Source organism: Anolis carolinensis, chromosome 4 (assembly GCF_035594765.1).
Source record: "Anolis carolinensis isolate JA03-04 chromosome 4, rAnoCar3.1.pri, whole genome shotgun sequence".
Classification (NCBI taxonomy): Eukaryota; Metazoa; Chordata; class Lepidosauria; order Squamata; family Dactyloidae; genus Anolis; species Anolis carolinensis.
Window position 1 is genome coordinate 199,078,673 of NC_085844.1, and position 25,140 is coordinate 199,103,812.

At 38.9% G+C, this 25,140-nt stretch overlaps 1 protein-coding gene across 8 annotated transcripts in view; it reads left to right on the plus strand.

Annotated features, from left to right (window-relative positions):
• Positions 1 to 25,050, plus strand: part of cntn2 (contactin 2) — an 84,891-nt gene extending 59,841 nt beyond the window's left edge. For all 8 annotated transcript variants that reach the window (XM_062978561.1, XM_062978564.1, XM_062978562.1 and 5 more), the window contains 15 exons: positions 625 to 761; positions 3,206 to 3,335; positions 4,152 to 4,302; positions 5,926 to 6,053; positions 6,347 to 6,522; positions 7,816 to 7,936; positions 9,400 to 9,558; positions 9,674 to 9,823; positions 10,716 to 10,786; positions 11,849 to 12,083; positions 12,329 to 12,444; positions 12,956 to 13,142; positions 13,716 to 13,828; positions 14,192 to 14,360; positions 15,250 to 25,050. In XM_062978561.1, the coding sequence (XP_062834631.1) occupies positions 625 to 761; positions 3,206 to 3,335; positions 4,152 to 4,302; positions 5,926 to 6,053; positions 6,347 to 6,522; positions 7,816 to 7,936; positions 9,400 to 9,558; positions 9,674 to 9,823; positions 10,716 to 10,786; positions 11,849 to 12,083; positions 12,329 to 12,444; positions 12,956 to 13,142; positions 13,716 to 13,828; positions 14,192 to 14,360; positions 15,250 to 15,359 (2,153 nt within the window). In that variant the 3' untranslated portion in view covers positions 15,360 to 25,050. The remainder of the gene's footprint in view (positions 1 to 624; positions 762 to 3,205; positions 3,336 to 4,151; positions 4,303 to 5,925; positions 6,054 to 6,346; positions 6,523 to 7,815; positions 7,937 to 9,399; positions 9,559 to 9,673; positions 9,824 to 10,715; positions 10,787 to 11,848; positions 12,084 to 12,328; positions 12,445 to 12,955; positions 13,143 to 13,715; positions 13,829 to 14,191; positions 14,361 to 15,249) is intronic.
• Positions 25,051 to 25,140: the final 90 nt, after the last annotated feature.

Sequence of the window (25,140 nt, forward strand, 5' to 3'; positions counted from 1 at the left end):
CGGAGAGCTGGATCAAGCATCATTCCATAGCCATTTTAAAGACATGCTTTTATCAACATTTTAGAAGTGAAATGTCTTATGGCTAAGAATGGAAGAACATGAGGGTTTTGTTTTCATCCACATTTTTAAAACATCAGTGATTTCCAATGCTGACTAGAAAGACAGTCATTTGCCTTTTTGTTGTCCAAAGTGGAACTCTTCCTCATTTGTACTGGCAAAATTCAAAATAGTTAGCTATTCCCACCCAATATGGGAATAACCATATTGGATTTATCTCCTATATAGTTGTTAAAGATGATTTTGTCATAAAGAGAGAGAGAATCAAAATTCAGCATCAATAAACCTGGTTGAGATCATTGTCAACTAGATCTATGCCCTTACGAGTTAAACACTCAAAGCTGTAGACCTGGATAGATGAATCTATTAGTTTTGGTTTTCCCCACTGTTATTTTTTTTAATTATATGTTTTTCATCTTCCATCTGAAGAAATCTGTGAGTTTAGGTAAATTCTACTTAAAAACACAGGTACATTCTTGCATTGTCCTGATTGTGGCTGGGTTATGTATTACACTAAATTACTGCTTTTGCGTGGAGCATTGTACTGATCTCTATGTCCTTTTGTAGCTCAACCGGAATGGCTGAAGGTCATTTCGGACAAAGAAGCTGACATTGGAGCAGACCTCCACTGGAGTTGTGCTGCAGCTGGGAAGCCCAGGCCTACCATAAGATGGCTACGGAATGGACGGCCATTGACTTCACAGGTGCCCCATTTGTCATTGCTTGACAAGTGACATTTATATTTTATTTCCCTTTTGCTTCACCTGCTAAATACGGGGGTAATATAATCAAGCCACTTCTGTAGCTTTCCGTATTCTATTGCTTCTCTCCTTCCTCGTTCTTTTTCCTGATTGTTAGTTAGGTTGGGTAGCTCTTAACAATGTAAAAACCATTATTTTAAATAGGCTGAAACCAGGAGTGTTTTTATTATATAGCTATACATAGATCTGTCTTTTAGAATAAAAGGTGCAAGTAATTCTCTAGTAGCATTAATGCTAGAATAAAGTTTCAGGTTCCAAAACAGGGATGGCCACAATGGGGCATATGAGGCTCAGAATGCCTGTAAATGTGGCCCAACACAAAACTGTAAACTTACGTAAACATTTTGAACAAATTTGGGCGGGAGACTCAATGTTTTGTTTCTCAAGTGCAAACTTTGACAACAGAATACAATGAAATAATCAGAGTATGTGATGTCTACAATATCAGAGTGTCATCCACAATTCTCATCATAATTGCAAACAATTCAGGGTTTCTCAACTATTTAAAAAGACCCTCTGAAAAGGATGGTGCCTAGTTAGGATTATTATGGAAGGCTTTTTAAAGCTTATCTGTGGTGGTAAATATCAAGAAAATTATACATTGATGGTTGTTGGTGTTTTTTGTTTTGTTTTTTGTTTTGTTTTTGCTTGTCATTTAACATTAGTGATTGCATATTTTATATGTGGCCCCGAACAATTCTTTTTCTTTTTCCTCTGTGTCCCAGGGAAGCTAAAAGTTTGGACAGCCCTGTGTATATAAGATGCATGTGAACCATCAATAAATTTTGTGTTTAGACCTTGGCCCTATTTCTAAGATATTTCATTATACAAATATGTGCAAATACAGGTATTCCAAACCCCTGGGCAGGGGGGATCCAATACTCTTCTTGTCCCCCCCCCCAAGCATTTCCTATAAGGGACTCAGCTAGTATAGTCAGAGAGCTTGTTTGCACCACCGTAGCATATCCAGAAAACCTTTCTCTTCCCCTCCTGCTTGAGTCAAACCAGAAAGCTTTTTGTTCACTATAACTGTTGCCTGCTTCATCAAATATGCAAAATTAATAGGATTTGGAACAAAGCAGGATATTAAACCACTTCAGATAAAGTAGCTTAATATTGTTTTCCGAAGCAATTCCCAGTTAAGATTAAACAGGAAGCTACAGATGATTGGAAAATCTCCTCTAAGAAATCTTGCCAAAAAAAACCCCCTTATGATAGGTTTGTCTTGGGATCACCGAGAGTTGGAAAGGACTTGAAGGCAAACAACAACTAATAGTTAATTCAAGATTTGCTGGGCTGTTTTTCTGGCTCATATGTAGGAGCTGCACTTACACCTACAAACCTTCTTCCTATGCTTTCTTGATTTCATAAATCAAGATATGGTTCTCTGAATCTGTCCATAGAATTGCTATTTCAAGAGTGAAGAGACAGAAAGGAATAGTTTTTGAGTACAGCAACCGTGGTTGACCTTCAGACAAGAGAAATACAATTTTAAAAGAAATTGTGCGCTGTGTGCAATTCATTGTTTTTTTTAGCAAATTGCAAACAAAATTACAAGAAGAGAACAAAAGCATACTGAAACAGTGATCAATACACTCCCTTAAAAGAGGTTTTTGGTAAGGCACACCTTTTGATGAGTTTCTCCTTATTATCTTCCACATTTTCTCACAGATCTTTGCACAACAACTCAGAAGTAAGTCTCATTGAATTTAAGACCTCTTCACATGGCACCTGGGGCTGGGACGTGGTGCCCCACACCCTCCCTTATTCCCCTGTTATAGGGTGGCGACAGGACAAGGTGTATTGGTGTCATGTCCCCATCATATGGGAGAAAGGGCAGCAACACATGTTACCCCATGACCCTTTCCTCCATCATATGGCGAAATGGAGAGGAAAGTGCAAGTAGCACCATCGAAGCTACCTGAAAAACACTTTCTTCTCTGTGGCGGCAGTTAAAGCTGTGTCAAATTCCACTCAGTGTACAATGTAGATGTGCTGTATGTGATATTTGTGTGCAAACAATGAGCTGGTCATTGACCGTAATGAAAGTTTACTTACTTACTTGTGTGCAAACATGTATGCAGTAGTATACGCAAAATTGAAATATTCTTCTTGACGTATTCATTTTTTATATACTGTTTTCTTAGTAAAAATAATCTGTTTTGGGATAAAAGACCATCACCATTACTTTCCTTAGAGGTTACCACTACTTCAGTCATTGTATTGTGTATACACACAAAGTCACCCACAGAATGACTGTCAGCAGATGCAGAATATGACCAAAAGACAAGAGTATGTTCAAGAACATGCCAGTGACACCACGTCTGAATATCTAATTCTTAAATGCAATATTCCCGTTTAACTACCTAATCCACTTGTTTGCACAGAATCGGATTGAAGTGAATGGTGGAGATTTGAGGATTTTCAAGTTAACAATGGATGACTCTGGAATGTATCAGTGTGTAGGAGAGAATAAACATGGCAGCACTTATGCAAGTGCTGAATTGTATGTACAAGGTGAGTTCTAAATATATGAACATTATATGGAATGTATAATTTAGACACCGGATTATTTCTCCAAATATGGAACTAAATCTTTTTCTTTGAAAGCAGAGATTTTTGTGCTACACAGTCCTGATTATAATCACTCAGATATAAATCCTACTATGATGCATAATAGGATATACCTAGTCTAAATTACTCATAGTAAGGTATTCTTTAAAAAGAATCCTCCAGATTTTCTAAAATAATAAAATTAAGTAAGACTCTCTTACCATGGTAATTATAACTGCTGGATAGCTTGATAACAGGAATGGTTGGTTAAATGATGAGATATACTTCGATTGATTTCAGATTGTTTTTACAGGACAAATAGCTTTTAAATTGTTATATATTTATACTTATGGTATTTTAAATTGCACTAAATGATAATTGTTATTGTTATTATTGTTTGTCATGTGCTGCTCATATTTTTGTATTATTACTTGTTGTAGGCCACCCTGAGTCCCTTTGGAGAGAGGGGGTGGGGTATAAATAAAAATGTATTTATTATTGTATTATGTTACTTCATAATAAAGAAAAATGTTTAAAAATCATTTTATTTAGGGTCACTTCTACCTAGTCAGGGATGAATAAATACCATAATAATTTAAATACCCAGAGCTGCTCAGGTAAACAAGCAAATATTTAACAATTTTTTAAAATAAATCCTACATCTGAGTAAAATTTCAAATCCTATATTTTGAATCACTTTTAGAATCAGGCAACTTTACCATTTCCCATGACTGAACGTTTATTAAAGCTCTCTCATAATTCTTTTCTTTTTCTCTTTAGCCTTTGCTCCTGATTTTCGGTTAAACCCTGTGAGGCGACTGATACCAGCAGCTCGAGGTGGAGAAATTATAATCCATTGCCAACCAAAAGCTGCCCCAAAGGCTAATATAATCTGGACCAAAGGAACCGAGCTTCTAAATAATGGTTCCAGGTATGCACACCCGTTCTTTTTCTAGATGAGTAAAAAGCTTTAAGCAGGTATTCCTTCTTGCTCTGGTCATTGTACTGGGTTCTGGATAGTTTTAAGATTATGAGGGAAAGGGTGTTTTAGGCCATATCTAAACTGACCATTTAATGCAGTTCAAAGAAAGCTTCAACTTGCAGTGGCCAGACAACAAATACCTGAAAAACTGCACAAAAGAAAGTCCTTAATGTACATCAGTGCTCTGTGGTTAGTGTAATCACCTTCTTGGCCTCAAACTGGTTCCAGGATTTCTTATGTAATCATTTATTTATTTATTTATTTATTTACATCACTTTTACCCCGCCTTTCTCTCCGAGGAGACTCAAAGCGGCTTACAGTAAATAGGCAAAAGTTCAATGCCTAAAAACAATGTAAAAACAACAATTCATATAAATCAATCTACAAAACAACAGTTCATATAAAACAGGTACCATTACAAAATAAAATCACATTATATACAATTTTAAGAATGTCCAAGATTAAAATCCATTCATCCAGAATCCTCAAGTCTTCGAACAGGTCATGTAAAGTCCATGTTCATCTTTACAATGAAACCACATTCTTCCGTATTGATTTGAAACATCATTAAATGGTCAGTGTAGATGGGGCCTTAGTGTATGTTCGTTCTGACTCTATGTGTGTTTATTGGAAGTTTATACCACTGTGATCTTTAGGACTCTCTTGAAATGGGCATCTTTAGGATCACTTCTTCAGAAAAGATTTGTCTTCTGGTATGGTTTTGCTATAGTCAATTATAATAGAGGTGGGAAACTGAGGTATCCTATGACCCTCAAGGCACTTCAAGAGAAAGTGGAGAGAAAGCTGGAAATGACTACTTCTGATTTTCAACATATATTATGCCAAAAATGTGAAGAGAGGCTTCAGCCTATTTGAAAAGTGAACTCCCACTCCTGGAGATGTTTGGGAGACATAATGAGATTTTCAGATGTTTTGGGAGAACTATTGTGGGCAATGGAAAGAAGTAATAGATCTAATCTAGCAGCATCAGAAAGAACCACAAGCTCCTCACCCTCCCAAAACTAGACCCTTCTTTGATGTTTTCTAGATACCTTCAAGATCAGGGCCTATCTTTGTAGTTGGTGTCAGTGAAGTCCACAAATCAGATGAGAATAAAAGTGAATCAGGGATCATATCTTGCAGGAGACATTGTTAAGTGATCTCATTGTCACCCTCCAGTCATCCTTGCTTTTTCTGAAGAATTCCAGTGGTAAGCATGGCAGTGATGCTAGCTGCAGTTCATCATAACCTGAAGGACTGTCTTCTCATGGATTAAGGCCAATATTCTATGACAGGTTGTCTTTGACAAGTTTGCCAAACTTGTTTGATATAGATGGGAATCCTTTTGATTAGCCCAAGCTAAAGTAGACTTGTTGAATCAATTGCTGAATGATAAGCCAAAATATGGGAATATTTGATTGATTGTAGGCTTATTTGAGTTGGAATGAAGGAATTACATCATAATTTGTGAGCGATCCAATGTTATATGTCCAGTAGTTCTACCCAGAGCCCTGTGCTTACCACAGTTCTATTTTTGACTCTTTCCTGGTGGGCATTTTCTCTACACTTCAGAATCACTATTACTCCAAGTGGCACTTTGATCATCCGGAACATTAGCAAGTCAGATGAGGGGAAGTACACCTGCTTTGCTGAGAATTTCATGGGCAAAGCAAACAGCACAGGAACCTTGTCAGTTCGAGGTAAGGAACACTTTCTTTTTTCTGGGGCCAAACATAATGGAATAATTGGTAACCAATTTTGCCAATATTTTCTCCTGGAAAGTAAAACAGCAAAAAGAGATAATGTAATTTGTTCATTGCGAAATAATTAAAACAAAATCTTCTCTATCCAGTCTCAAAGGTGACTAGTATAGAATGAGCAGATAATATATGTCTATATCCAAACAAGGACATAGATACCATTAAGGAATTTTGTTAATGGTATGTAGTAACCATAAACAATCCCTAAGAATTATCCCACCTCTATTTTGCAGATGCCACTAAAATCACTCTTGCACCATCCAGTGCTGATATTAATGTTGGTGAGAACATTACTTTGAAGTGCCATGCTTCTCATGACCCAACAATGGATCTCACATTTACTTGGTGTCTGGATGACTTACTCATTGACATTAGCAAGTCTGAAGGCCACTACAAGCGAGCTAGTACAGTGAGTATTTCAAATTCCATGCCATCCTATGATCTCCTGGAAGTGATCATGATGTGTGGAGAACCCAGGACTCTTCTGTGTCTAGATCTTCTTCTCTAATATCTATCTCTTCAAGTTAAGACAAACACAACTGTGATTTTCGTGGCTTGCCTCATCTTTTAAACATGTAGATTGTGAGTCAGCTTGACTAGTCCAAATGTGGACTAGGCAAAACTACGGTTAGGTGGATCTGTAATTGGTTAAGCAAACGAACCCAAAGGGTGCTCACCAGTGCTTCCTCTTCATCCTGGAAACAAGTGGAGTGCCACAGGGTTCCGTCCTGGGCCAGTTCTGTTCAACATCTTTATTAATGACTTAGATTAAGGGTTAGAAGGCATGATCATCAAGTTTACAGATGACACCAAACTGGGAGGGGTAGCCAACACTCCAGAAGACAGGGACAGAATTCAAAACAACAGATTAGAGAGATGGGCCGAAACTACCAAAATGAAGTTCAACAGGGACAAATGCAAGATACTCCACTTAGGCAGAAAAAATGAAATGCAAAAATACAGAATGGGACATGCCTGGCTCGACAGCAGTACATGTGAAAAAATCTTGGAGTCCTCATGGACAACAAGTTAAATATGAGCCTACAGTGTGATGCAGTGACAAAAAAAGCCAACGGGATTTTGGCCTGCATAAATAGGAGTATAGTGTCTAGATCCTGGGAAGTCATGCAACCCCTCTATTCTGCCTTGGGCAGACCACACCTGGAATACTGTATCCAATTCTGGGCACCTCAATTGAAGGGAGATGTTGACAAACTGGAAAGTGTCCAGAGGAGGGCAACTAAAATGATCAAGGATCTAGAGAACAAGCCCTATGAGGAGCGGCTTAGAGAGCTGGGCATGTTTAGCCTGCAGAAAAGAAGGCTGAGAGGAGACATGATAGCCATGTATAAATATGTGAGGGGAAGTCATAGGAAGGAGAGAGCAAGCTTGTTTTCTGCTGCCCTGGAGACTAGGACACGGAACACCGGCTTCAAACTACAGGAAAGGAGATTCCACCTGAACATCAGGAAGAACTTCCTCACTGTGAGAGCTGTTCGACAGTGGAACTCTTTGCCCCGGAATGTGGTGGAGGCTCCTTCTTTGGAGGCTTTTAAGCAGAGGCTCAATGGCCATCTGTCAGGAGTGCTTTGAATGTGCTTTTTCTGCTTCTTGGCAGGGGGTTGGACTAGATGGCCCATGAGGTCTCTTCCAACTCTATGATTCTATGATTCTGACTTTAGTTCTTGCTTCCTTTTTCTAGAAAGAAAATATTGGAGACCTTATGGTCTTGAATGCTCAGTTGAAACATGCTGGCCGATATACTTGCACAGCCCAGACTGTGGTGGACAGTGCTTCTGAATCAGCCACCCTAGTTGTAAGAGGTAAATTCCTCCTCCCTTCCTTCCTTCCTTCCTTCCTTCCTTCCTTCCTTCCTTCCTTCCTTCCTTCCTTCCTTCCTTTGCTTTTTTGTATCTGTTTGATTTTTTGTGTATGTTTGACTTGGATATTTCATTGTGTTTTTACTGTTATATTATTATATTATCTACAATTTATCTTAAAAGAGAGTATAAGTGTGGTGAGTCAGATCCAGAATAGTACTTAGCAGTACTCATGCTGAAAGTATCTTCATGATTCATCCTTCCTCTTGAGGCTCCATGAAAAGCTAATCCAAGGAGCTGTGGAACCTTCAGAGCAGCCTGAGCAATGATGCAAAGAAAAGGAGTGCTGAGAAAGATCATATCCCTGCCTTCTTATTGGAGCCTCCACTGGATGTTGGGACCTTCCATGGATGGAAACAGTACTTCTATTCCCATAATGACCCAGTTCAAGTCCAACTCCTAAAAACAGAAAAAGGCAAGCTCTTGTGTTCCAGGAGGCAATTTTCCAACCTCAGGAAGCCCTAGCAACCACACCAGACACCCAAGTTGTTAGGGGTTTTTTTTAAACAAAAGAAACAAAATGAAAACTGAAAGGTTCACAAGCCCTTTTCCAACTTTATTTTGTAAAAAAATAATTTTACAGAACTGGTGACTGCATCTTGATTAGGAGGATTGCTACTCATAGCGATGGTTCTCTTTTTGTTTTGCTTTGTGGTTTTTTTCAGCCTAAAAAGTAATATTAAGGTTGGATGTGCCAATGGACTATAGGATTTCCACCCCTGTTATAATCTATAAAGTAAATTGGCAAACTGTGTATACGTAGATGCTAGAATCTTGGAAATAAAGCACACTGTTCAGGTCACAATTTCCACTGCAACCCTATGCATACAAAGTACCTGGGTATTCTTGATCAAATCATAGAATTGCAGAAATGACGGCTGAACAGAGACACAGAGCAATACAGCCTTCCAACAAAGATGACTTTACCACACTCGGAGGCAGCATTTTCGACTGTCAAACAGCTCTTACCATCAGGAAATACTTCCTAATATTTAGGTGGAATCTCTTCTCCTCCAGTTTGAATTTGTTGCTTCGTGTCCTACTTTCTGGAACAGGAAAAAACAAGCCTGCCGCCTCCTCAGTAATGACATCTTTTGAAATATTTAAACATGGCTATCGTGTCCCTTCTTAATCTCCTCTCCAGGCTAAACATACCCAGCTCCCTAAACTGCTTCTCATAGGACTTGGCTTCAAGACCTTTTATTTGCAAATCATTTTAAACTGCTTAAATTTACTGTCATTTCTATATACTGCCCTGGGATCCTGTAATACTTGGTAGGATGTGTGTGTGTGTGTGTGTATCTCATTTTTTTAGAATATCACATAACTCAGATTTAAGCAACAAAATTCAAGTCATAAAGTCAGATTGTGTTGTTATTTCTGATTTTGCTCTTTTGGTTTGGTAGGGCCACCAGGGCCTCCTGGGGGACTGGTAGTCACAGACATCAAGGACACCACAGTGCAACTGAGCTGGAGTCGAGGCTTTGATAACCACAGTCCGATAGCCAAATATGTCATCCAGGTCCGCACACCTATCTTCTCCCATTGGAAGCAAGCGCGCACCAGTAAGTGTCTTGGCGGCAGTGGGCCAGACTCAGCATGCTCCAGTATTAAGCTGCACATCTCTCCTTTTACTGCTGCTTGCTCTATTTGTTCTATTCTTGTGTTTTTGGGTTATAGATCCTGCAAATATTGAAGGTAATTCAGAGACAGCCCAAGTAGGCAATCTTATTCCATGGATGGATTATGAATTTCGGGTCCTGGCCAGCAACATCCTTGGTGTTGGAGAGCCTAGCATGCCATCTGCAAAAATCCGCACCAAAGAAGCTGGTGAGTACATCTCTTTAATTAAAGAGGAAAAACTTCTGGAATCAACTGCATAATGTTGTGAAAATTATCTGAATTAAATAACATCCTCTAGATATTCTACTCTGGTTCCACTACATCCCAGCATCAATTGCTTATTAGCATAAACTTTTCATAGCTTTCACATTGTCATGAGAACTAGAGTATTTCTGTAAATAGCCTAAAGTGTTTATTCCAATATTCTTTTTATTGCATTTTTTTCTTGGATTCCTTTAAAGATAACAGAAATATTTAAAAATTGATGGCTGAGATCCATGAAGGGAGTTAATAAATGTGTAACCTTAACGTGCATCATACACATTTTTGACTAATTTGGGGAATATATGGAGACTATGAAAGTCCCTCGGTCCTCACTTACCAGACAGCAGCCATCGTGAGCCATAGTGGTCTGTTCCCCTGGTTATCAGGAAGCAGCTGACTGATGTTTCCACTTCCCCTCCTGTGAGTAATCTCCGATGCAATGGCAAATTGTAACAGGGGACCCTACTTCTGGCTGTCATTGCTTATGGGAATTAGGGTGAAAATATCAATCAGCTGTTTCCTGATTTATAGGCAAACAGGCCCATGTCAATTGCAATGGTTGCTGCTGGTAATTAGGATGGTTGGGATTGGGCTTGGAGACACAACCTGCCTATATAATTATGGTGTTTATGTAAATAAGTTGCTGACAGAACATTCTGGTTGATAATTACATTTAAAAATAAGAAGATTTATCTGAATACATGCATTAATAAGCAACTTTTTAGCCTTCCTCATGACAGAACTGCTGTTTTGTTTCTTTAGTGCTGTTATTTCAGTTTTGCTTGGCTTTCTGATTTAACAAACATTCTGTCCTTCTCACTCGAAAAAACAACAGCTCCCACCGTTGCACCATCTGGGCTCAATGGGGGAGGAGGAGCACCTGGAGAACTGATCATCAATTGGACGGTATGCAGATTATAGTGAAATAGTTAATAACAGCAAGACCAATGTGTTTCTCCTAGGAACAAGCAAATAAGCAAAACAGTCATGTGAGAAAGAAGAATGATGCCTCTTCCATTCCAATTTGGCAATAAAGACATATTTGAGTTAATATGGGTCCTTGAAACTATATGAATGGTCATCAGTACCCTGGTCAGATAATTTCCATATGCATAAAATAATGTAGAAATTGTAGGTATTCACACATACAATAAATATCCCTATGTTCCAGTGAAAGGCTAGGAAAAGAGTAGGCAAACTGGAATCACCTGTGGACTGTACTGAGCTACAGAACCAGCTCGAGTTGTTAGAAAGCTTATTTAAAACAACAAACCCAATACCTTTAAAAATAGTTCAGAGGCCTTGCAGTTTGTTTTAAAGGATAGAAGATTCTAGGAACCATCGTGAACATCTGGAGACTAGTTAATTTGACTTTTGTATGTATGTAGCTATAGGCTTTCTTCCATTGGATGTGTAATGGCTTTTAGAAAAATGCAATATATGTCTAACCAATTTACTGAAATATCTGCGGTGTCCTCTTCTGTAACAGTCCTAAACCTGGTGCCAGATGTGGGGATTCAGAAACATGGTTGGACTCCACCAGTGAGTTCTTCAGAATGTGTAGGTTTGCTTGCCACTGACAAGCTGTTTTTAAGTAGTAACTTCATGTTGATTATGACGAACAAGGCAAGTCTATGCTTGCTGTCATATTCACTTGGATAACATGGCAATAAGAAAGTTCCATGAACTGTATGTTTGAATATTGAACAGTTTTATGTTATTATTATTTAGTCTCAAAATGACTCTTGATATTCTGTGTGAATATTATTGTTAAATCTACTACTGAAAACAAATTATTATCTTGTTCTTCTGACCTGGCATATGTGTGACTGTTGTAAGATATAAGTGCATAGCATGTGCATAGCCAGGGTTAAATCTTAAACCCAGGCTAATGTTGTTGGTGTTTTCTGTTTTGTTTGATGGAATTTGAACCACTTCTCTTCATCCTGGTCTTGACTTATATCTCAGCCAATGCAACGGGAGTACCAAAATGGAGATGGCTTTGGATATAACCTTACTTTCCGAAAAGAAGGCACTCAGGTCTGGAAAACTGCAACTGTGCTAGGTGCAGAATCACTACATTATGTGTATCGCAATGAGAGCATTGCACCTTATACACCATTTGAAGTGAAGATCAAGGCCTTCAACAAGAAGGGAGAAGGACCTGAAAGCCTGGTGTCTATTGTACACTCTGCAGAAGAAGGTAAGCTAAAACCATGTTATACAGAATATTGCTCAAGTGTACTTAAATTCCATTCTTTTAGTTTTTCAATGATACCAAAATTGAGCTAATGTGTGGCATTGTCCTCTATGTCTTGCTCTTGATTTTTGCCTAATAGATATTTCCAAACTGAAGATAAGTTGCTTACAATTGCAGGTTGACCCCCCCCCCCCGCCCCACCCCCACAAAAACACACTACATAGTAAATTGTTGTTTTACTTTGACAGAACCAAGAGTCGCTCCCTCCAACATTACAGTAAATAGTGTTATGGCTACAGAAATGGATATCACTTGGAATTCTGTGGAAGACCATGATATGAACGGAGTCCTCCTGGGATATGAGGTAAGTGGTGGGAAGGACTGGACCTTCAGGTTCTGAACCCCAACTCACTGACTCAGAAAGGAGGTTTAGTCTGGATAAAATCATATCAACTTGTGAAGCTGTTTCAAGGAGGCCCCTATTGTGAAACTGTCAGTAAAGGCTGTTCCTAGGAAATAATCTAATACTGACTTAAAAAATATACAGTAAGAGTCCTGTACCCACTGGGGATACCATGTTTCTAGTTGGACCATGGTTTCCTGAAACCTTAGCTATAAGTGAATGCCATTAAATTATCTGACTTTCCATCCCAGCATACCTGGAGCACCTAGACATCCTTACAAAGTAGCCTGTCTTGGAATTTACTTTGTCCTCCAGAGAGACTCAGTGATAACATCAGCTGAAGGACCTAGCAAATTCCATTTTTCCCCAGACACGAGTAAGTGAAACTGCAGGTGTGAGTTCTGCAATTATTAGGGTCTTACTGCACTTCAGTACCGGACAAATTCAGATCCTTTTGCATTATTGCCTTCAGATCCGATACTGGAAGCATGGTGACAAAGAAGAGGCCGCTGACAGAGTGAGGACAGCAGGCCTTGTCAGCTCAGCACATGTGACAGATCTTCACCCTAACACGAAGTATCACGTGGCGGTCAGAGCTTACAACCGAGCAGGGACTGGGCCAGCCAGCAATCCCACAAGTTTCACAACAACAAAGCCCCGTAAGTAGCAGTAGATTAAGGGAAAGTTGTCAACCTGCCCTGCGTGTGCCTTGATAGTATGTTTTGTAGCTATGGTTGATTTCTTATGAGTTGAAGCCACTTTTTGAAGCATGAAATAGGGCCTCTCCTGCATTGTGAGAGAATGCAGGACACCTGCTGAATGTGATGAATTGTGGCATGGGGGAGGAAGGGTGGATCCCTGAATATGCAACAGGTACCTTCAGTGGGCAGAGAACTTTTGTTTTGGAGATTTTATGAGAAAAAAGCAGGAAGCTTTGATCTCCTTACAGAAACGGCAGAATATAAATAAAACATACATCAATTAAATAAATGGATCAAGTCACAAATTCTGCTTCTCTGCTGTAAAGGCTTTTTGTCCTTTTCACCACAGAGACACAAATCAATATTGTCCATGGAGGTAATAACAATTGATAAATCTACAGATTGCCTACAAAGAGTAACAGGTAGAAAAAAAACTGCAGGATTAATTTTCCACCTTCCCAGATTATCTCACAGTCCTTTAGCTTGCTGCCAGTTGGCTCAGCATATGTCTTTACCCATTGCCTTTTCTAGCACCAAGAAGGCCACCTGACAACATCTCCTGGAAGTTTTCCAGCTCCAGTGTGAGCATCAAGTGGGATCCTGTGGTTGCCAAGGCAGATGAGTCTGCTGTTACTGGCTATAAGGTAACAAGTACTTCATCTGGCTGAGAGGTTTTTAGCTTTGGACATGCAATATAGCCAGTCAGTAAAATATAGTAGCCCTGGATAATTAACTCTGGGTTGTTTATCTGATGGAAGGAGAATGGGTGCATTTGTTTTAGATCACGTTCTGGACCAAATCTATTTTGCCTCTGTTGGGCAGCACTGTATTTTCTCAAGCTATCTTAGAGGCTAAAAACCCATGTCTACTTATTTGTCCAAAACCTCTGGCACTTTACCTGAAAATATTTATGACCAGTTTGAGCTTTTAGAAGGAGGGTGTTTAAAAATAGGCATGAATTAGTGGGGACAATATCCATAGTAAGCTCAAAATGCTGTTGTCCATAGATGCTGTACCAGCCTGACTTGCATTCAGCTCCTATCCTGTACAAAATCAGCAATAATTGGATTGAGATCCCAGTCCCAGAAGACTCAACTCATGCTGTGGTGCAAATCAGAACAACAGGTCCTGGCGGAGATGGAGTTCCAGCAGAGGTGCGCATCCTGAGAAACAGTGGTGCGTATGGTCTTCTCTTTTTCCATCCTTTTCACCTGTATTCCAGCAGACAGTTTCAAGAGAGCAGGATCTGTTACCTTAAAGACAAGCTAATTTATACTCTCCTCATTGTTTGACTTGTTTTGTGCCTTCGTTTGAAAAATGATGAGTGCTGTACCAGATCTTCCCCCTTCCCCTGCATTTCTTGGATGATCAATAACAGTTTAGGTACTACACTTTGGATTAAGAATGAATAGCATTTGTGACCCCAGTGCCCACATGTTTGCTGGGTGGCCAAAGGCTACAGATGCAAACCCACACACTTCCCTTATGCACTTTGTAAATTAGGTCATTGAAAGAGATAAGAGGTTTAAACCATTTTACCACTTAAACATTGATTGTTCCTACATGCCCTCTTTCCCAGAAGAGTTAGCTTCCCAGTAGTGTGTTTCGTGGATTGATGGTCGTATTATTCTTGTGTAGTGGGTGCAACATATGTATATGTGGAGAAGGAATTGTGGTTTTTTTCAGCTCTATGATTCAGAGCTGGCAGGACAGCTTATCATTTGGTGGAGATGGCTTTTACTGTCCTGTTTATTGTCACATCCACTTCTCCTCCTGCTGTGCTGGTGCAAATGTAGTTATACAAACACACTGATTCTTAACTGTTACTGGCATTTTAAAGATCACAACAATTAATCATAAATTCACTGTAGAAAAGGCTAACAACGTGGGTAAAAAATCAATTTTAACTACTTATTTCCAAGTTCTGAAAAGCCTACAACTGCTGCACAAAGGTAAGTGGATAGCAAATGCATCCGGAACTCCCAAATCTCCTAATTATTGAAAATAAATATCTTTGTCTCCCCTGATGTTTTTGTAACTTAGTGCAGCTATTTCTTTCTTGCAGGCACAAGCATGATGGTGAAAAATTCTGCAGCCCATCCAATAACACAGACAGCAGTTGCCCTGACTCACTCACTAATAATGTTTGCCCTAATTGGCTCACTGGAGCTCTGATGGCAGCCACCAAGATGGAAGGCTACTGGAGGGCTACTCATCTAGCTGGAGTGAGTCAAGCGTTGACCATTAGGACTACACATTTCTACTATAAATCTCTACCACAACTGATGCACTGCACAGAGTGGCTGATAAAAAAAGAACTCAAAAGGAAAATAATATGTTTTCTTTGTTTTTGTTTTTTTAGAAAATAAGAACATTTCATACAGTATTTGAGTCTTTAGCCAATCAAAGATTTTTTTAAACTGAATAAACAAAAGGGTGAATTCCATAAGAAATGTGGAAACAGGATTCTCATATTACTGTATTCAGTAGATTCTTCTGCCTTACAAAGCCATGTGCAAATGTAATCAAGACTTCAAGAACTTGATCTTTATTTTTCCTTTTTTTAAATAAACCAAACCAGACTAAATACAGTATCTTGTAGAGGAAGGTTTTCAGAGTGATGACCATGTTCTATATCATTCCAGCTACAGCCAGTTACTGAAACAGAGACTTTGGTTTTCAGAGTACAAGGGAACCTACGGAGTGGCAGTTTTAACCAAATCATCTCCTTTCAAGGCAAGTGATTGAAGCTCACAAAGCCCATGGAGACTGGCAGTCCTCTCCCAGCCCCAAACAGCAGAAGAAAATGGAACATTGTGAAATGGGTTGGCAAAAGGGTGAAACCAATGGCTCATTGGAGAATACAAAAAAAATTTCAGTTGCCTTATAATATAACTACTGCTACCTGTACATATTGCTTATAATTTTATTTCTGTGCTGTTCCAATAGACACAAAACTAATTTTTCCTCTCCACAGCCCCCCCCCCCCCCCCGAAAAAATCAACAACTCTTAACTTGGTTCATTCCCTTCAGGTTTTCTTCCCCACCCACCCTTCGAGTTTTGAAGGGACAAGCAACAGGGATCCTGTTAGCATCGCAACATAGGAAAAACTAGCAGGTATCTTTTGGAGTTTGTTATGGAAAGGGGAATTCAATTCACCACTCCCCCCATGCAATGATCCTAGGCTTGTGCATTTCTGCTAAACCTCAATCTGTTTCTGCTGGCCGGATACTGGTAGACCCCCATATTTGTTTTCACACAACTCCCAAAAACGGGTGGGTAGCCGTTTTTGGCCCATAGCTGAAAACTCTGGCTAGATCTGGCTCATTGGCATCAGTGGGGAACTGACGAGGCTCCCCTTTCCATTCCTGGGACCCTTTCCTTTTTTCCTTCAAGGGAGACTTGGTGTCAACAATGGGGTTAAGAAGCACCCTATCCGGCCCATTGTGTGTGTGTGTGGGGGGGGGGACTTCCCACAGGTCCCCTTCCATATCCTTCATTAAGACTTGGATTAAAAGCATTAGAGTTACTCTTTCTGTGATCCTTTTCCTTCTGTCTCTAGAGGAGACCGGATTTAATGCTTTGTTAAAGCTGTTTCTTTCTACTCTAGAGGAGACAGGTTGCATGCATGTGCACTCTCTCCCCGGACACAGCTTTCCAAGGCATTTAAGTAGGCTTTCCACTTCCCAGGGAAGAAAGAGCTATCTCCCTGGGCTTCCTTTTAAAAACCCTCCTTTTTCTCTACTGCAGGTCTTGTATTGAGTGGGCATGCTTCAATCTCTGGGTTTAATGCATCCTTAAGGCTGTTTCTACTTTCTACTCTAGAGGATAGGAAACTAGGTGGTAGTAGTTTTCAGAGAATGAGGGTTTCCTTTTTGTTTGCTAGGAATAGTAATAATAATTATTATGTTTTAGAAGTATTTGAAGAAGAGGAAGTGAAGGAGAAAAAAAGTTAAAAGGGTGATTCCCCGAAGCCCCCAAATGCCACCCCACTCACCGTCCCTGCACATCCCCAAGTCCCAGTCAGTCCCACTAAATAAAAAGAATCAAGAAAATAAAGAAAAATAAAAGATTAAACTGTGGTGCCGAATAGAGGAGGAAGAGATAGGCTGCCATGTGGTACTGTTTTGGATGGGAATCCATGATGGCTGGCCTCTTGCCATTACGGGCAATAAAAAACCACCGAAGAAGCCGGATTGGCTGAAGGAAATGGCTAAAAATCTATCCAGGCTGAATCCTAGTAATCCCTACTATATTGAAACCTCTTGTTTGTGCAAACCTGATAGATACAACCATTTAGTGGATAATGGAAAGCAGAGGATAGGAGAGAAACATTTGATTATGTCCTATAGGCAGATACACAGCAACATTATCTGGAGTCATCAGAGAACCACAGGCAGATCCTGGAGGATGCCTTTGTTCTTGTGCACCCAGTTTTATCTGGGTGGCCCTGTATGCAGTAAAAGAGCTCTACACAAAAAGAGAGTGGTAATGAACTGGAGAACTTTACTTTCCCATCTCATGTAGATTCTCACATCTGAACATAGTAGACTCCAAAAAGTTACTGAAGAAACCCCAGTGGATCTACCCGATAGACATGCGGTTATCATCTACCCAGGTTTCAGGGATATGATGGGGATCTGAGAGTATGAATATAAAAGAGTGTTTCCTATTTTCCTGTGCTTGGTATGAAATAGTGCTTTGACATGTTATGAGAATATTTATGTGATTGTCAAATATTTGGACTTTGTGAAAAATTCATATGTACAAAAACATTGCAATTAGGCTAAATATATTTTGCACAAAAACATATTCGTTGATAAGTTGACATGTAACTTGAAGGTGCACATACACACAAATCCCTGCAAAAAAACAATGGCTGGTATTGTGTTGGGAATTTATACAAACCAAGTTGGTATTGCACAGTTTAGAAGTGATTACAACAGTAAGATACTTTGAATGGCAAGATGCCCTTATGAAATGGCAATGAAAGAGAGGGAAGAAATGCTCTCCACAAATAAATCCTAAAAGGCACTAGTAGTCTAGAACACAGAGCAATGGAAAGGCATGGATGCCTTGCACCCAGCCAGAAATATATCCCCACCTTTCATGATTCCAAAGTGTGGCACAATAGGACATCTTTCATAATGCCCAAATATACATCACTGCAATATTCTAATAAGGTTGTTTGCTATATCCACTATATTATCCACTTTATTACATCATAAAGTTTTACATCCATGATGCAGCACTTCTGCAAACACTTTGTACAAAATGTTATATAAAACAGTGCTTTTATACAAATTAATGCTTTGCGCAAAATGTCCTGAACTGCCAAGAAAATAGCTACATGTTCACAAATTCTTCTAATCTTGTTTAATGGTGAGGAAGCTTCTGGATTATTTTGATCTCATATGTCAGAATTAAATAAGAGACTATTTACATCCCTATCTGAGAAGGAGTTTTATCCACTGTTGAAATGCCATTCCATCTGGTTGAGAACCACTTCTATAGATCATTCTCAAAATTAGGTTTCAGCTCCATTGAACACCTGAATAAAGTGTAAGAATGCTGGCTGACAGATTTACACTACTCCCTACACTCGCTCAAGTCCCCACTTTAATTGTTAATGTTTATTGCAGAATGATATGTCTATATGCTTGATCTTCATCAGTATGTTTTACATCCACATAATGACAGAATAAGGAAGGGATAGTCTCAGCTTCCAGTACCTTTACCCCTACCTCTGCCCCTTATAATACTAGTCTGGGCATCCTATTATGAAATAGAAAGATTATGGTTATTGCCTGCAAAATATTAAAATCCAGCCATGCTAGATCAGAAAAGTTTTAAATATTCCAGTATTCTATTCCCTGGTAACTAAGTCCATAAACTGGAAATTATCATCTAATACTCAATTAGAATAGGGACTTTACTGGGAATATAGACTAGTGCAGGAGAAAAGTCCTGAGAACTTCAGCCCAGTTGCTAGAAAGGGAATTCAGAAATCAATACTTAGGACTTCTCTGATAGAACTAACAATTGGATTTCAGTCAAAGACAATGGCACTCTCCCACTTCCAAACTGGTACTGAGAAACATCCTGATTCCTTCTAATACTTGATTTATTACATAGCCATCATAATTGGTGCTCTTTTTTCATAGTTTTCATAACTACTAGATGTTGATTGGATTGCTGGGAAGCCTAACAGATAGATGAGCTGATGACCTAGAGTGCCTGTTGTATAAGCAGTTAAACAACCATTGGATCCAACATAACTAGGTTGATGGATAATTGTGTGTGTGTGCCTTCAAGTCATCTGCTGATTTCTGGAGACCCTGTGGATTTCATAGGGTTTTCGTAGGCAAGGAATACTCATACTCAATGGTGTTTTGGTCAGATCCTTCTTTTGAAATGTAGCCCATACCACCTGACACCATTGCCTTCTATTCAGATAAACATGGTCTGACCCTGCTGAGCTTCTGGTGCATTAAGGTTATTTAGGCAGATAGTTAATTAACTACACCAGGGGTCCCCAAACTAAGGCCCGGGGGCCGGATGCGGCCCTCCAAGGTCATTTATCTGGCCCCTGCCCTCAGTTTTATAATATATTTTATATCATTTTAAATAATATAATATATTGTATATACATATAATATTGATAAAAATATTACAATGTTATACAATATAATATTAATAATACCATGTAATAATATTAATTATATGATATATATTACATATAATATTACAGTATAGTGGTATAGTTCAATATAGTAATATATAATGCTAATATTGTGCTGTGCTAATAATACAATATATTGTATGTACATTCAGCTGCTCTGAGTCCCCTTTGGGGTGAGAAGGGCGGGATATAAATGTAATAAATAAATGTAGTAAATGAATAAATAAATAATTTTAGACTTAGGCTCGCCCAAAGTCTGAAATGACTTGAAGGCACACAACAACAACAACAATCCTAATTAACCTGACTATCTCATTGGCCAGAAGCAGGCCCACGCTTCCCATTGAAATCCTGATAGGTTTATGTTGGTTACAATTGTTTTCATTTTTAAATATTGTATTGTTCTTTCATTGTTGTTGTTGTTTTGCACTACAAATAAGACATGTGCAGTGTGCATAGGAATTTGTTTGTATTTTTCCCCAAATGATAATTTGGCCCCTCCACAGTCTGAAGGATTGTGGACCGGCCCTCTGCTTTAAAAGTTTGAGGACCCCTGAACTACACTATTGTAAAAGTACATAAGAGCCAGTGTGACTCAGTGTTTTGCACACTGGACTACAGTTTTAATTCCTATGCGGCCATGGAAACCTATTTTCTTAGTCTTAGAAGAAGGCAAATCCTCCCTGAACAAAACTTGCAAACTCTCTCCGATAGATTCACCTTAGGGTTGTCATAAATCAGAAACAGCTTGAAGGCACACAACTAGCCAACAGTGAAAGGCATAGGCTGTTGTCCAGTAAGAGCATTAGTGATATCTTCAATTGTAATATATAATTTGCCTTTAAGTGTCCTGTACTTTCTGGTTATTAAAAGCTAGGCCTTCAGTATTATACTATGGCTCCTTTCAGACAAAAAGGTCTTGCCCAGAATAGACTTTAAATGAAAATGGAGTAGGGTGTGGTAATATTAGTTGTATATAAGCCTCATAACATACTGGATTAGAATCTTAAGGGGATCTTGCCTTAAAGGATTGGATTGTTTTCTAGCATCTTACGTGCCTGTGACTTCTGGTTTCATCAGTTGCTGTTATATGTTTGTGTGGCAGACAGGTTAGCCAGTACTATGTGAACGAGAGAACATCTTAAGCATACTGTAATGTCATTCATACTATAATGCCAGTTTATGGCTTTGGTGTCATGGAAAAATTAACTTCAGGAGAAAAAGAAGTTTATGTGGTTGTTGCTTTTTAAAAACCGGAGTTAGTTCTATATATCAGTACCAAATGTTGATATTTCGTCAAGACAAAGTTTCTGTGCCATTGTTGTTGTTCCATCACCATCCCCACCACCACCACCATCATTTTTTCCTTAGAACTGGAACATATGATGGCTAATAAATCAAAATGATTATAATAGTTAAAAACATACAGAAGATTAACATTAAATAGAATTAAACTGTTAGCACCGTTAAAGCACTATTAAAACAATTTAACACATACACTTAAAAAGATAAAAGGCTGTTTAAAAACTGTACAATTTAAAGTGTTAACTTTCTTTCCTACAAGCCTTTTCTTTAAAAATGTCATTTTAAAGGCTTTTGGAATTAGTCTTCACCTGCTGATGAAAAACAGTGAGGAGTGGGCCTCCTTAGAATGGGGGCACCAGAGCTTAGAGATAGGTGTTGAGAAGGCCCTCTTTCCTGACCTCACCATCCATAACTGGGACGGTGGTGGGATTGTATCGTAAGATATACAATTGGCCATCCATTTTTGCAGAAATTAAAGCTGCAGAACCCCAATAAAAATTGGAAAAAATGGGCTCCATATACCATATTAACACACACCCATCCCATCCCCTTCCCCTCTATCCCTTGTGCAAATGAATTGGTGAACAAACACACATGCTCATCCCATCCCTTCTCCCTCCTGTCCATACGTGTGAACAGGAGAATGAAAAGGTGACCAGCCCTGCTAGTTTGATTTTCCTCCTATCAAAACCCACTAAGTCCCATGTTAAAAATGATATATGGCAGCAACAGAGGCAAAAACAAACACCATAATCTGGGAGTAATCAACTCTGTGATTGCTGAAGTTCTAATGTGAAGTACTGAGTATAATATTTATGCATTGTATAGTAAGTTCTAAATTATGCATAGCCTTTGAAAACTGTAGTTTTGAAGATTTTCTCACACCAAGAAGAAAAAAATCTGAAATTATTTGTTATTATCTTCATGAAAAAAACTTAATGAAGAATTATATCCATAGCCCAGACTAAGCTTGATAGGGTTTTAAGGGTCATAATAATCACTTTGAATTTTGCCTAGAAATAGATTGGGTGCTAATTGAAAGTACACTTGTAAAATTCCATACATCTAGGAATATGTAGTAAATATAAACAAGGGAATGCTTTGTACATTGAATTCCATCTAATTCATTCACATTTCCACTTAAAATGGGACAAAGAAAAACAAGGATTTCCATTTTTAGAGTCAAGAAAGGTATCTCTAAATTTTCCCAAGAAGGTTAGTCTTGTGGCACTCTTATGTTCTACCACACATCCATGGGATGTTCTGATTGTAATGTCTATCTAATAGCAGAAACTGCTGTTAGGGCTGAATGCTTTTGTTTCTAGCCCTTCCTTCTGTTCTAGCTGCCTTCAGCCTACATGAGAAGCTCAGAGAAGCACTTTAGCTTGACAGCAACTCTTTCCAGGATGCTAAAGGGAGAGACTTGTGTCAAGTCACCCAACAGCCTTCATAGCTGTGCAGGGATGTAAACCTTGGGCTTCCCCTATCCAAACCTAATATATGAGCTATTGTATGACACTTACTCTGCAGTATGTTTACTGTTCTGCATTCTCTCAAAAGAAAACATGGAATCTGTAACAAACATGTGCCAAAAAGGACACTTGCTTTGTTGCATGAAATTATACAGATAGTAGCCAAGCTTCTGCTTGAATCTGGCAGAGCTCTAAATCTCTGCCAGCATACTTACGCAAGGCAACACATGCTTCTCCCTTTGCTGGCGGCTTTTGATGCCATGCAAAAATAGTCAAGGGGCAGCTCTGTTTCCCCAGTCATTGGTTCAGCTGCACTGGTCTTGAGCACTGAAAAGAGAAGGAAGTGGCTCCTTCACCAATATGATGATGCTATCACACTAGGGCTTTAAAGCAGGCAGCCCCACATTCTAGCTGCCTGCACAATTCTGGGAAATGTAATTTTGAAAGACGATGACCTCTGTAGCTGATAATTCAAAAGGCCCCATCCTAAACTACATTCCCAGAATTCTGTTGGCAGTAGAAATACAGGACTACCTGCTTTAAAGCTCTGGTGTGATAATGTGGTTGGACTGCTGTGCGGTTATTTTTGTGGACTGAAACTCCCAGAATTCTATAACCATAACCAAACTGGCTGGAGAAAGGGTATTCTGGGAACTGTAGTCCAAAAATTGCAGGCCAAAATCCTATATAGCAGATATGAATGCGTAACCTGACTTACAGATTCTTGATTGCTTTGCATTCACCATCCCTGAATGCCCCTAATTTAGGAGATGCATCAGGACCATGAACATCTTTCAGTCTTCACTTATTGGGAAATAGCTTCTACAATTGATAGGGATCTGTCTGTTCACCTATCATTCAAGAAGCAGCTGGCTGATGGTCCACTGTAAAGCAACCAGTGGCACTAGAGGAAATTGAGACTGGGGTCATGTTTCTTCCTGTTACCCCAGAGCTCACTTGCAGGAGGGATCAGGAATGTTTGTCAGACCCCATTGTCCACAGTAGCTGCTGACATGTAAACAGGCATTTGGGTGGTTGGACTGAAATTCACATATCTCCTATAGTTATATAGCAACATAATGTATAAAGGATTCCGACTGTAATTTTTGAGGCCCAGATTTATTTTATTTTATTTTAAAAAGAGCAACAATAAAACAAACAGCTAAATACTGACATTTGTGCTGGACTGTCGAATTGTTCCTTTTGGGGTTGGGGATTGCAAAGGAAGTGACTCAAAGGCTTGACCTGTAAACCAGGAGATACTTGATTAACAATTAGACTCTGTAGTTGGCATAGTCTCCTAATTTTGGAATCTCATCTGTATTGTGAAGTTGATTTACCTTACTGGTTTATTTTTGGATTCAGCCAGATACAATGGCTGAAATCCAAATGTTAAACCCAAGTATGTGCACCAACTGAACTAATAGGAATGTGGTAAATCAACACATGTAATTTCCATTGATCCAATGGGTCTGCTGTAGTTAGGACTAATAACTGGATTTAGCCCACTTTATAATGAGCATACTGAAATGGCGCCCTTTCATATTAGTTTTTGCACAATTTCCCTTATTGTTTGCTTGAAAGGCCAAATAGAGTTGCGGCTGTGAGTAAACTGAATGAGGGTGCATAGAAGGTCAGGTGCTCTCCCTACAAAATGGAGAGTCACAGATCACAGCACCTGTATAGTTGTGATAGGTACAGGCTCTTAACTAGAAATATGCGAGAATTAGACATTTGTGCAGTATATAAATGATCTTTAGTGGGATGCATTTTAGATCAACATATACAGCCTCTAAATAATCATTCTGGAAAAAGCAAAAAGATATACCTTTGTTGTATTCTAGTGTGACGTCTGGCATATTTCAAGAGTCTAAGTCTTGTGATCACTTTGCACAGAGGCTGTGCCAATAAAACAATCCTTTGTCCAGTATGTAATGCACAAATGGGACAGAAATAGACTTGCTGATCCCAGAGGCTCTTCACTTTTTTCCAAATTTCTATTTCTATGTGGAGGGGAGGTTAGACTAGTGAGGCATTAATGCATTTCCCATGTATTTTTCTCAATTGTATGAATCTGACAGATAATATTTGTGACGCGATGAATGGTAAGGACTGCCCCTATTACAAGTTGGCCTTGTTTCATGAGTGTCACTCTGGAATTTAGCCATACAGACTAATAACCTGTAAAAAAGTGCTTCAAAATATAAAATACATTTATGTATGATCATAGCCCTTTGAAATTACTTTTGTGTATGGGTGTGCATGTGTATTTATGTATATATATATTTATGTGTATATTTGTTTTATAGTTTGTATTACTTCTCATTCATTAAAGCATATTCTTTTTGTTACATTTACATGTGTATGGCAACTTTTCAAATATGAATAAAAACGTAGTCCAGGTTTTATACTGTATTGGTGTTTTAAGCTAGGGGTGAGCAGAAAGTAAATCATCAGCATCTATTGGTCATAAGTAGAGAAGGTTAGTGTAAGCAG